The sequence below is a fragment of the Dreissena polymorpha genome, chromosome 2, assembly GCF_020536995.1.
Source record: "Dreissena polymorpha isolate Duluth1 chromosome 2, UMN_Dpol_1.0, whole genome shotgun sequence".
Lineage (NCBI taxonomy): Eukaryota > Metazoa > Mollusca > Bivalvia > Myida > Dreissenidae > Dreissena > Dreissena polymorpha.
In genome coordinates, this window is record NC_068356.1 from 88,580,484 (window position 1) to 88,594,479 (window position 13,996).

At 38.5% G+C, this 13,996-nt stretch overlaps 1 protein-coding gene across 17 annotated transcripts in view; it reads right to left on the reverse strand.

The window, feature by feature from the left end:
• LOC127867975 (exocyst complex component 7-like) overlaps window positions 1–13,996 on the reverse strand; it is a 166,145-nt gene that overhangs the window by 112,281 nt on the left and 39,868 nt on the right. For 9 of the 17 annotated variants that reach the window (XR_008043830.1, XR_008043831.1, XR_008043829.1 and 6 more), the window contains 6 exons: window positions 10,069–10,128; window positions 9,220–9,321; window positions 8,242–8,308; window positions 5,998–6,024; window positions 3,492–3,560; window positions 928–1,048 (listed from right to left, as the gene is read on the reverse strand). Coding sequence is in view for 12 of the 17 variants with exons in the window: in XM_052409513.1 (XP_052265473.1) it covers window positions 928–1,048; window positions 3,492–3,560; window positions 5,998–6,024; window positions 8,242–8,308; window positions 9,220–9,321; window positions 10,069–10,128 (446 nt within the window). In the remaining 5 variants the exon portion in view is untranslated. The remainder of the gene's footprint in view (window positions 1–927; window positions 1,049–3,491; window positions 3,561–5,997; window positions 6,025–8,241; window positions 8,309–9,219; window positions 9,322–10,068; window positions 10,129–13,996) is intronic. The other 8 variants (XR_008043833.1, XR_008043832.1, XM_052409520.1 and 5 more) reach the window with 3 other exon arrangements.

A 13,996-nucleotide genomic window follows, 5' to 3' on the forward strand; every position in this document is an offset into this window, starting at 1 on the left:
GCAAACAGCATAAAACCAGAACAGCCTGCGAATGACTCGCAGTCTGTTTCTGCGAGTAACTCGCAGTCTGTTCAGGTTTTATGCTGTTTGCTGCTCATCAGTATCTAAGGTTTGGAGTTGAAGCCTTAAAATCTTGAATCTAGTAAAAAAAGGTTTAAAATTCACTTTAACATTTTAACGGACTACACATGCGTGAAAATACGTATCTAAGTGGTAATGGGTTAAGTGAAATCAGTATGTGGAAAAAAAACTGAAAATACAAGTATGGTAAACACTTTTCAATCATGTTCACGAACAAAACCAAGCAGGAGTATCAGGTTTGTGTGTTTGGACTACCGGTATACTTCTGTGTGAAAAAAGTGGGACACATTGATTTTTAACAGGTTAAGAACACACGTGCTTGTAGTTATTTCTGCAATTCACAACATGAAGAAACAAACTGGATCTTAGTCATTAAATCCTGATATGAAGTAGAACAGTCCTTGAAGTTGACAAATAACCCTGCCATGGCTCATTTCAGATGCAAAAGTTAAGTATTAGTAATATGTATCGCAAAATTGCCCTACATGTACTTCACAATTATCACTCACACATATATAAAGCTTCACATTAATGTATTGAATCACTAGCCTAAGTACAAGGCATGTAGCTCTGCAAAGAATATCGGAACATGCACAAAGAGTACATATTGCACTTCCACGTAGTACAAAACACATTTACATTATAAGTTTTCATCTTAAGGCAGAAAACTGAAAGACAAGTTAACAACACAAAGAACATATGTGCAGAGAGACAGACCTACTGACTGACTGCCCCAATGGGTGATTCCAGTTTACCCCAACAAACATCGTTTACGAGGGGTACAAATATCAGAAAGTCTCAAGTTTTCATTTTCAACAAAAATTCTGTCTCAATCCCATTCCATACCTCTTCAATGACTTGAGGATATAGTTGAAGTTGTTCAACATGAAGATAGGTTTAATGAATGCGTCACTGTACGTCTCAGACTTGTTGCTCAGGTTGAGGCCAAGCGCTGACAGGACCTTTGCTGAAATACAAACAAAAAAGCAAATTTGTTGAATTGATATCCCTCGCCAATATGCTTCTGGACACAAAAGTGTTATATTGGACACTCAAAAAAGCATTTTTCAAGATAAAAAGGGCCATAACTCCATTATTAACAGATGATGTACAATGCCAGTTGGTGTGCATCATCCTCTTATCCATAAATATACTCATACCAAGTTTTAATGAAATCCGCCAAAGCACTTCCAAGATATGGCTCCGGACACACACAAAAAGCATTTTTCAAAATACAAAGGGCCATAACTCCGTTATTAACAGATGGTGTACAATGCCATTTGGCGTGCATCATCCTACTTATCCATATATATACTATTACCAAGTTTCAATGAAATCCGCCAAAGCACTTCCAAGATATAGCTCCAGACGGACGGAAAGACGGAAGGACGGATGGACAACGCCAAAACAATATCCCTCCGCCTATGGCGGGGGATAACAACTGAGCCTTCTTGTGAGAAAACTGGGCTTAATTAATATGCATTAAGAACCGTCTCAGATAAGCCTGTGCAGTCCAAACAGGCTAATGAGGGACAACTTTTACCACCTAAACTGGGTTTTGTTAAGAAGAGACATCCTTAAAACAAAAAAGACCATAAACACGGCAAGTGCCGTCTCTAATAAGCCTGTGAAGACAGCACAGGCTTATCAGGGACGATACTTTATGCACATGCATTAAGCCAAATTTCCCAGAAGGAAGCTGAAGTTGTATGTAACACAACCAGAAATTTCAACAAATATATAGTGTAGGGAGAAAGTGTTCAGCCTGATAAGCCTGTTCGAACTGCACAGGTTGATCTGGGACGACACTTTACAAACATGCATCAAGGCCTGTTTTCCCAGAGCACAGCTCATATAGTGAACTTAGACCTATATGAGTCTCAAGAAGCCAAGAACAAGTAGTCTGCAAGTTTCAACAACATACCACAGTAGTCTGCAAGTTTGAACAACATACCACAATAGTCTGCAAGTTTCAACAACATACCACAGTAGTCTGCAAGTTTCAACAACATACCACAGTAGTCTGCAAGTTTCAACAACATACCACAGTAGTCTGCAAGTTTGAACAACATACCACAGTAGTCTGCAAGTTCCAACAACATACCACAGTAGTCTGCAAGTTTGAACAACATACCACAATAGTCTGCAAGTTTCAACAACATACCACAGGAGTCTTCAAGTTTCAACAACGTACCACAGTAATCTGCAAGTCAACAACATACCACAGTAGTCTAGAGAGTTTCAACAACATAATACGGTAGTCTGCAAGTTTGAACAACATACCACAATAGTCTGCAAGTTTGAACAACATACCACAATAGTCTGCAAGTTTCAACAACATAATACGGTAGTCTGCAAGTTTCAACAACATACCACAGAAGTCTGCAAGTCTCATCAACATACCGCAATAGTCTGCAAGTTTGAACAACATCCCACAATAGTCTGCAAGTTTCAACATCATAACACGGTAGTCTGCAAGTTTCAACAACATACCACAGTAGTCTGCAAGTTCCAACAACATACCACAGTAGTCTGCAAGTTTCAACAACATACCACAGTAGTTTGCAAGTTTCAACAACATACCACAGTAGTCTGCAGGTTTGAACAACATACCACAGTAGTCTGTAGCTTTCAACAACATACCACAGTAGTCTGCAAGTTTCAACAACATACCACAGTAGTCTGCAAGTTTGAACAACATACCACAGTAGTCTGCAAGTTTCAACAACATACCAGAGTAGTCTGCAAGTTTCAACAACATACCACAGGAGTCTGCAAGTTTCAACAACATACCACAGGAGTCTGCAAGTTTTAACAACATACCACAGTAGTCTGCAAGTTTCAACGACATACCACAGTAGTCTGCACGTTTGAACAACATGCCACAGTAGTCTGCAGGTTTAAACAACATACCACAGTAGTCTGCAAATTTCAACAACAAACCACAGTAATCTGCAAGTGTACAACATACCACAGTAGTCTGCAAGTTCCAACGACATACCACAGTAGTCTGCACGTTTGAACAACATACCACAGTAGTCTGCAGGTTTAAACAACATACCACAGTAATCTGCAAGTGTACAACATACCACAGTAGTCTGCAAGTTTCAACGACATACCACAGTAGTCTGCACGTTTGAACAACATACCACAGTAGTCTGCAGGTTTAAACAACATACCACAGTAGTCTGCAAATTTCAACAACAAACCACAGTAATCTGCAAGTGTACAACATACCACAATAGTCTTCAAGTCAATAACTTACAACAGTAGTCTGCAGGTTTCAACAACATACCACAGTAGTCTGCAATTTCAACAACATACCACAGTAGTCTGCAAATTTCAACAACATACCACAGTAATCTGCAAGTCAACAACATACCACAGTAGTCTGCAAGTCAATAACTTACAACAGTAGTCTGCAAGTTTCAGGCGGCTTTTGCGATCATCCACGGCCTCACTGGAGGCAGCTAATTCACCTGCAGACAGACATGTCAAGGACATGGACATCTTGTGCATACAACTGCAAAACGACAAACTTTTCGCAGACAATTCAGGTAAGTATGGACGTGATGAAAACAAAAGTTTTCATTATTATATGAAAATAAAATTTGATGCTGCATGTTCATTATAAGAGAAGCTGCCCTAATGATAAACCCTTTCCTGCTCAGATGTGAATTTTGACTCAGTAAATGAAAGACCTTCGTAATAGAATCAAGTTTCAGAAGGCTTAATCTCCAACTCTAAGATGCAGATGAGCAGCAAACAGCTTAAAACCTGAACAGGCTGCAAGTAACTGGCAGGCTGTTCTGGTTTTATGCCAGTTGCATATGGCCTTTTTCACTTTGCTTTTGTGTGGAAAATGTTGAATACAAACAATCTGCTCACAAGTTATGGGTCCGTTATGGGGATAGAAGTCAGAACCCAGCATAAACAGTCTGTCTGTGAAAGGACTAAGTAAACCGATCTGGCTACATTTGTAGGTACATTTTGACACAATTGTTTTCTATAAGGTGTGAAACTCAAGGCAAACAACCATGTTTCTATGCTCATCAATATGCAGGGAAGAGAAAATTTGTTGAATAAAACATGCTCAAACCAAAATGAAAGGATAAAAATAGAAAGACCAGATAATATTTCTATTTCCTAGGCATTGTATTACAAACACATCATCATGCCTTAACCTTTGCACTGTGGATTGCATGATCATCCTGAGGGGAAAATAAAACAAGAGGGCCTGAAAGGCCCAAAGTCGCTCACCTGAGATTCAAAGGAACTGACCTGTTCTGTGCAGCCCAAGATGTCATTAGAACGAAAATGTTCTTACCAATTTTCATGACTAGTGAACACCCTGGCAGCCACGTTTTTCAACAGACCAGAACCATTTTCATACACATCCAAGATATCATTTAAACAAATATACTGTCGAAGTTTCATGAAGATTCATAAGTCCATATAAGGAAAAATGCCCGGCCCACTGGTGGCCATGTTTTTCAAGCAACTGAAACCATTTTCTAACTTGTCCAAAATATCAGTGGGACAAATCTTCTGACCAAGTTTCATGAAGATCGGAAAATAAATGTGGCCTCCAGAGTGTTAACAAGGTTTTACTATAGCCATATAAGGAAAATGCCCCGCCCCCTGGCGACAATGTTTTTGCACCAACCGGAACCATTTTTTAACTTGTCCAAGATATTATTGGGATGAATCTTCTGACCAAGTTTCATGAAGATCGGACAATAAATGTGGCCTCTATCGTGTTAACAAGATTTTACTATAGCCATATATAGCCATATTAGGAAAAATGCCCCGCCCCTTGGCAGCCATGTTTTTCAAGCTAACGTAAACCATTTTCGAACTCATCCAAGATATCATTGAGACCAATCTTCTGACCAAATTTCATAAAGATTGGACAATAAATGTGGCCTCTAGAGTGTTCACAAGGTTTTACTATAGCCATATATATTGCCATATAAGGAAAAATGCCCCGCCCCTTGGCAGCCATGTTTTTCAAGCAAACGTAACCATTTTCAAACTCATCCAAGATATCAAACAGACCAATCTTCTAATCAAATTTCATGAAGATTGGAAATAAATGTGGCCTCTAAAGTGTTAACAAGGTTTTACTATAGCCATATAAGGAAAACTGCCCCGCCCCCTGGCGGCCATGTTTTTTCACCGATCTGGACCATTTTCGAACACGTCCGAGATATCAATAAAACCAATGTTTTGACCAAGTTTCATGATGATTGGGCAAATATTGTGACTTCTAGAGTATTCACAATGTTTCTCTATAGCCATATAAGGAATACTGCCCCGCCCCCTGGTGGCCATGTTTTTCAACGGACTGGAACCATTTTTTACTCAACCAAAATATCATTTAGACAAACAATTTGACAAAGTTACATGAAGATTGGGCATCAAATGTGACTTCTACAGTGTTCACAAGGTTTTTCTTTTTTTTGACCTAGTGACCTAGTTTTTGACCCAGCATGACCCAGTTTCGAACTCAGTCGAGGTATCAATGGGACAAATGTTCTGACCAAATTTCATGAAGATCAGACAATAAATGTGGCCTCTAGAGTGTTCATAAGGCAAAATGTTGACGATGCACGGCGCATGACGGACGACGGACAAAAGGCTATCACAAAAGCTCACCATGAGCACGTTGTGCTTAGGTGAGCTAAAAAGAGTGTGTATCATATGTATGTATTTTCTTTGCGGTTCAGAAAGGGAATTCAGCAATGTGCAGGACAGATGTGATGTGATACTATGACGATTGTGCAAATGGTGGATATTTCCTTGATGAAGGGATAGACAGATGGTGAGTTTGTAAATGAGATGTCAAGAAATGGGTACAGGAACATTGTGTGTGACCTGTTCAGAAATGCTGCTATCTATGGCTGGGAATCTTACCACGGCTGAGTTTCCTTCCACCCACATCTGGTTATAGACATATCATATTTTAAAGACATATGTAACTATTGTTTATAGCATTCTACACTTTGCTTACATACAATAAGACATTCAATACCATGCTTCCATTTAAAGTTAAGAGTTGAAAATCAAGTACTTTTTTTATATTTAAAAATCTTCATTAAACTAGCAGTCCATGTTTATGAATTAAAAAGTAACAACTCATGTTCTCCGGAAGCACCTGCAAGTGGAAATTTCACGGGTTAAATTCCATCAAGATGCCGGATATTTTTCCCCAAAATATCAATTGAAATGGTGCATATACACCCGGTTTATTGCTAAGTTGCCAGCTATTTTGAAACAAGAGGGCTTGAAAGGCCCAAAGTCGCTCACCTGAGATAAAAAGAAATGACCTGTTTTTTTGCAGCCCAAGATATCAATGGAACAAATGTTCTAACCAAGTTTCATGAAGAATGAACAGCCAATGGCCCCCTGGCGGCCATGTTTTTCAACAGACCTGAACCATTTTTGAACTTGTCTAAGATATCATTGGGACAAATCTTCTGACAAAGTTTTATGAAGATCCGACAATAAATGTGGCCGCTACAGTGTTAACAAGACAAATATTCTTGATGCACAACGGCAGACAGACAATTGACAAAAGGTGACCACAAAAGTTCACCATGAGCAAAAAATATTATGCTCATAAAGATTGTCAACATGTTTGAAGATGATATTATTAAAACTAATTGAGAAAACTAAATCAAGATATGATAACAACATTTGCACTCAGCAAGTGTCATTCAGATTAAACTAAAAATTTGACTCAAAGTATTCACAATGTTTCACTATAAACAACTGTAGACATACAAAATAACTACCATCCCCCTGAGAGCCTTGTTTATATACAATAATGAACTATTTTCAGACTCGCCATGCAATTATATTTCCAATTAAAAAATCAATAAATCTGTTTTAAAACACAAATCTTTGATAATGTGGGTTATTGTATTAAACAATAAAACCCAGTTTATTTTAGCAGAAATGTGGACCCTTCAAGGCAGAGTATCTTGAGCATACTAGTATGTTGATGAATAAAGAGTTCTCTCAGATTCCTGAGTAAGAGTTACTGCCCATTCAATAAATAGAAAGTTCTGAGATCACTTCCTTTCTGGCATTGTATTCCAAGGATTAAACCTACAGAAAAAATCGAAATTAAAAAATCTACATTGATCTTCAGAGATATTTCTTAGATATATAACAAAAGCATCACAAAAATGTCTGGAAGAGGTAAACCAACAGGAAGGAAGAGGAAAGCTCAGACAAATCTGCCAGAAAATCAGGAAACTAGAGTGTTCACAAGCTTTTTTACTATATAAATAAGGAAAAAGACCCCCCCCCCCTGGCGGCCATGTTTTTTTACCGATCCAAACCATTTTCAAACTCAACTGTCGTATGGAAACAAATGTTCTGATCAAATTTCATGAAGATTGGGCAAAAAAGGTGTCTTCTAGACTGTTCACATGTTTTCACTATATACATTTAGAGAAAACTGCCCCCCCCCCCCCTCGCGGCCATGCTTTTCCCCCCATCATGACCATTTTTGAACTTGTCCGAGATAAGTATAAAATCTATGTTTAGAAAAACAATTATGATGATTAGGCAAAAATTGTGACTCCTAGAGTGTTCACAAGTTTTTTTTACTATATAAATATAAGGAAAATGACCCCCCCTGGTGGCCATGTTTTTTTTACCGATCCGAACCATTTTCGAACTCAAAGTTACATGAAGATTGGGTATCAAATGTGACATCTACAGATTTCACAAGGTTTTTCTTTTTTTTTACCTAGTGACCTAGTTTTTGACCCATCATGACCCAGTTTTGAACTCAGTCGAGGTATCAATGGGACAAATGTTTTGACCAAGTTTCATGAAGGTCGGACAATAAATGTGGCCTCTAGAGTGTTCACAAGGCAAAATGTTGACGCTGCACGCCACACGATGGACACAAGGCGATCACAAAAGCTCACCATGAGCACGCTGTGCTCATGTGAGCTAAAAATAACTGGCTACTAAAAAATTTCTGGAAAACACTAGTTACAACTAATTACTACTTATATGTTTATTTGAATTTAACTTTTTTGAAGTTATAATTTTGTGCAAAGTCTGATAGATAGACTCTAACAGAGGAAGCATCATGATAAAGAAATTACTACCCAAAAGCCAGAGGCCCAAAACACTTACCATGCATGAGCAACATGGCCCCCGCCGTCTCAATGTAGTCTTGTAGCTGTTCCATAAACACCATGGTCTGTAAGGACAGAGTTTTGTCATTTGTTTGTTTATTTGAGCCTTGTTGAGGAAAAACTGGGCTTAGTGCATGTACGTAAATTGTCTCAGATTAGCCTGTGCAGTCCACACAGGGAAATCAGGGATGACACGTTCTTCCTACACTGTATTTTCTTTAAGAAAAGACCTTCATAATTAAAAACAAAAAAAATCAATAAAAGCAAGTGTCATCAAGGATAAGACTGTGGGGACTGCACAGAATAATCCAGGATGACACTTTACGCACATGCATTCAGTCCAGTTTTCTCAAAACAAGACTCATTTGAATTTCAAGCCATTTTCAACAGTATTTAAATCATTTCATTTAACTGCCCTACTCCTATCAGAGGTAGTGGGAGATTGGCCCCAGACTTGTTATGTGGCAGAGCCAAAGATTGAACCCACACTCTTTGCATTTGTAGACAAGGGCTTAACTAACTAAGCTAGCCGCACCAGTTAAAAGGTACAGCAAAGATACATCAAAATTTGTTTTAACAATTTTGCTACATCTTCTTTCTTTATGTTACTAAACAAAAACAAAATGTAAAAACTTTGAAAAAGCCTTTTAAGGCGAAATATATCAGGAAAGAGTGAAACTTGCTCTGTGTCAATTTATATTTATCCCTACTGGATACGAAACTAAGTATGATTATATTAGTTATTTTAATTCACACACTTTCATACATTTGTAGTTGATTCTTCAAATCTTGTCAATGGCTTAACGAGTACAATGTAGAATGACCAATACAGACCTTCAATGGCTTAATAGTACAATTTAAAGCCAATGAAGACTCTAAATCAGGGTTGTGATTAAAACCTGCTGAGAAGAGGAAAATGCTCTAACCAATTTTAATGTTAAAAAAAGCAATAGAAAACTTCAATGTGCCAACATACCTGGTTAGTGAGCTCATGCACCGTGCCATCTCGAGGCATGTTAGAGGACTTGTCAGGGTCATGCCGTATGTTGTCTATGAACTCCTCAAGGCCTTTGGCTCCCTGAAACATTAATTTCCTTGACTTTTCAGGCATGTAATATAATATATTAATGATGGGGAACAATTTACTAAATGCAAGCGCATAAGGTGTCTTCCCAGATTAGCCTGTGCAGTATGCACAGGCTACTCAGGGACGCCACTTTACGCTTTAATGGTGTGTTTTCTTTAAGTTTCTTCTTTGGGAAAATTACTTCAGGCCGAAAGTGTCATTGCTGATTAGCTTATATGGACTACACAGGCTAATCTGGGACAACATTTAACTCATATGCATTTAGCACATTTTCCCCAGATCGAGGCTCATTTTTATACAGAGTTAATTGTCCGATTTTAGGTTAGTCTTTGGATTATTATTATAACAAAGACAACTCAATCATCATATATCAGATAAGCACATGTACCATGTGACAATGAAATTAAATGTCACATGGTACCTTTTTGCACCAATACACTGATTAGTTTCTTTACAAAGCAGAACAGATCTTAAAGCAACATAGGTTTGTTACAAAACAGAAGGCATTATTAATTCTAAAATAGCAAGCATGTATTATAATTAATAAACATATCTTGATTTCATAAAATGATTTATAGGACCAATATACGCAAAGCCCTGAGGAAAATCTTAATTGAAGTCGTACATAAACATATAAAAATTGTGTCTACACATTTTTTATATAAAAATCAAGCTTCTTCTAGAAATCAGGAGTAATGTGAAGGTGGACCCTGTGTTTCTTATTTGGAGCATACTTACTGTGCTTCCCAAAGTTGACAACAATGAGGCAAGTTTGGCCCTTGTGGGTGCTTGACAACCCTGAAACAGTACAAACAAGAGCTGTCAGAGGACAGCGCGCTCGACTATTTGAGTGCTTGACAGTATAACATAAGCCATCATGGAGAGGGGGGGGGTATAATGTGGGTGTGGTCATTTAATAATGATCTTTCAAAAATAAGAAAAATAACATATATCTATACATATTCATTTTTTTTTTGGGGGGGGGGGAGCTGGGGTGGGGCGTGGGGGATGGTTTGGGTGGAGTCCATTGTAAGGTAAGTGTTGTTTTGTGTCAAAGTATGAATCAAATGTGATAATAAATAAAGAAGTTATTGAAATGTAAGCAAAATTTATTAATTTGACCTTGAGAGTCAAGGTCATTGAAAGGTCAAGCTCAAATTTAACTAGCAAGGTACAGTGCCATCATGATAGTAAGAAATTATTTGAAGCTTGAAACAAATGGCCTTGATACTTTAGAAGTAAAGTGGAGATAAACACAACATTTATTTTACGACTGCAACGATAAAACAACACATTACTCCATTTAACTAGTTTAATGACCCGATTCCAAAATATTTTGCCTCCCAATAAACATCACAAAATGTAATAGAATGCACAAAGTATTCACTAACAGATCTCTTTAATATTATACGAGTAAAAAGTGGGATATAAAAGGCCGCAGCGAAAAAACAACCGGTGGTAACCACGAGCCTAACGAAAAATCGGCTACTCACTCGTGGAAACCTGTTACTTTGAAAATATACCTACCGGAGGTGGATGAGCACACGATAAAATTACAAAACGTGAAGTAACACCGTTATAGTAGCAACACCGTGTACCCAAAATAAAAAATGCTATTGCTCATCAAGCGACCGAACTAGGAAGAACCATATACTTTGCTGGGCTAAACCTAGTTCTACCAATCGCTTGACCATTGTATCCACTTTTACATGATAATCGCCATGACACTTTTAATGACACACTAAATCTTTTACTTGATCACTACACTTGTGATCGCACTTTTTTCGCACTTGCGAATTACATACTTAATCGGACATTGATCACTACACTTGTGATCACACTTTTGCGCACTTGCGATAACACTTACTTGATCACTACACTTGTGATCTTTTACATACTTAATCGGACATTGATCACTACACTTGTGATCACACTTTTTGCGCACTTGCGTTAACACTTACTTGATCACTACACTTGTGATCCAATACTTTTACTTGTACTTTTAAACTACGCAAGTAGTCACAGAGTCCATTCAGATAAATGTAAACTTGGAATTACCCGAAAGGACAAGGATGATAAACTACGCAAGTAGTCACAGAGTCCATTCAGATAAATGTATAAATGCGCATGCCCATCCGACCCCCGGCAAACAGAATTTTCCGCCACAATAAATTTCACAAATTTATCCCCCACAAATTCTGGATTAGCCCTTTAACAGAACTTTAAGATGACGTCGCGAATGCAATCCAAATACGATTCGAGGCCAACATCCGGCAGATGCACACCATCGCTCCGAAAAAACCCTGGCGTCGCGGAATCGATCGGCCCCGACACTATTTCGTGCTTGGTAAACTTTTTCGCGCGCAGCCGACCCCAGCGATTGATGTGCGATCACGCGTTTACTTATCACACTTTACTTGAGCGCTACACCTGCGATCATACCACTTTTTATACCAATGGTCACTTGACCATTACACACTTGTGAACTCGGACATTTAGTACCAATGGTCACTTGACAATTACACGCTTTACCAATGGTCACTTGACCATTACGCACTTTTTAACTCGGACATTAAATACCAATGGTCACTTTACCATTACACAATTTTTAACTCGGACATTTAATACCACGGACATTTAATACCAATGGTCACTTGACCATTACACACTTTTTAACTCGGACATAACTCTGACATTTAATATATCTCGGACATTTAATACTAATAAGCGCACTATTTCATGCTTGGTAAACTTTTCAGCGCGCAGCCGACCCCAGCGATTGATCTGCGATCACACTTTTACTTATCACACTTTTACTTGATCGCTACACTTGCGATCATACCACTTTTTATACCAATGGTCACTTGACCATTACACACTTTTTAACTCGGACATTTAGTACCAATGGTCACTTGACCATTACACACTTTACCAATGGTCACTTGACCATTACGCACTTTTTAACTCGGACATTAAATACCAATGGTCACTTGACCATTACACAATTTTTAACTCGGACATTTAATACCACGGACATGTAATACCAATGGTCACTTGACCATTACACACTTTTTAACTCGGACATAACTCGGACATTTAATACATCTCGGACATTTAATACCAATAAGCGCTATACAAGTTTTTTCCCTGCTGCATTGCTACTATTTTAAAGCCTAACCTTTAAATTAGGTTGATATACTACGCCTGAAACCCAGAGTCCATTCGAGCCAATGTGTTGATTCATAGTCGCTTAGGTTATGGACCGACTTTATGGGGTCGTACTGCGAGGTAGTCTGTAAACGACCGAACTGGACACAACGCAGACTCCGGCTCGTATGTGATCCTAATTGTGACCGGAATACTGCGCTGATTTGTTTTATGTTTCCTGAGTGTGACCATTATGACGTGTTTATCCCCCGTGACCCTAACGTGGGCTGTTTGCAACTGATAACTGTATGTTGCTGTTGCTACCAATTCACTGACTCGGAACGGACCGAAATATGCCAGAGTAAACATAGCATTGAATAGTGAGCGCTCGAAGTCATTATAACACACCTTTGCTAATTGCGAGATAATAACCGTCAAGACCTTGCGAGTGATTGGTGCCCGCGTATCAACCGTTTGTCGCGAGCGAGAACAGCCCTCAAGCATTTACTTCACTACAAAAAATGTTACTTATATCGTACTAGCCCATGTATTTATGAATATAACTCAATCCAGAAATGTAGCTCTTGATAGATTTAGGTGATAGACCCTTTTCAAAACAATAGGCTACAAAGAGAACAACATGTTGTTGATCCGCGGGCCAATTGTTGTTTAGACTATATGCAGATCGAAAATTGTTGAACATAATATTTTTATTTTTTTAAATCCTCGCCCAGAGAAACAGTGCAACTACAATTGGAAATAATTCGAGAACAGTTATGTCACTAGTTACGCCCTTTTGCCGCCATACATTAGGCCAACGAACGTTACACCAGTGACCTCTAAAATAAATCCCAAAAACCGAAACCAGACCCGCCAGCACTATCTGTAAACAATTCAGTGTCAACATTGAATATCTAGTATCGGTCATGGAAAAACGACACGCCGTTGTAATCGCGCAAAAATGTCAACCACACTTCGAGGTCTTGCCTAACAGCACGTGTTAGACGTATGCGGTGGAACGCTTTTGTTATGTCACAGGTGGTGTTAATTAATCAAAACGGGCGGCCGACTGGGATTGCCCTGCACACGAAGTTAAGAGACCTTATTAACGATTGTGCTTGCTTTAGGTTATTTTTTATTTTTATTTTTTTGTTTCTGCACGATGGTGTGAATTTTTTCCCGTAACTCTACGATTTTTATTTAAGAATGCGGACTACTAGTTCCGCCGAATCTTATTCTAAGCCTAAGAACACGATTTTTTCCGTGGGCCCTTCTGTTTTCTCCGTGGCTAACGGCACGTTTAGCTCGTGCATGCAATTGATAAACGAAACACCTTGCGGCAACCTAGCTCAGATTAATCGCCACCCAGAAAATCGTCTAAATAGTGTATAAGCTTGCCCGATGACATTTTACTCTTAACGCAGAATTCAAGGAATTAGGAAAACTGTTCAAATGTTTTGCAACTGACTGAAGCTCCGAATGGTAATGCTTTTTCCACATAAAACATACCATTAAACTG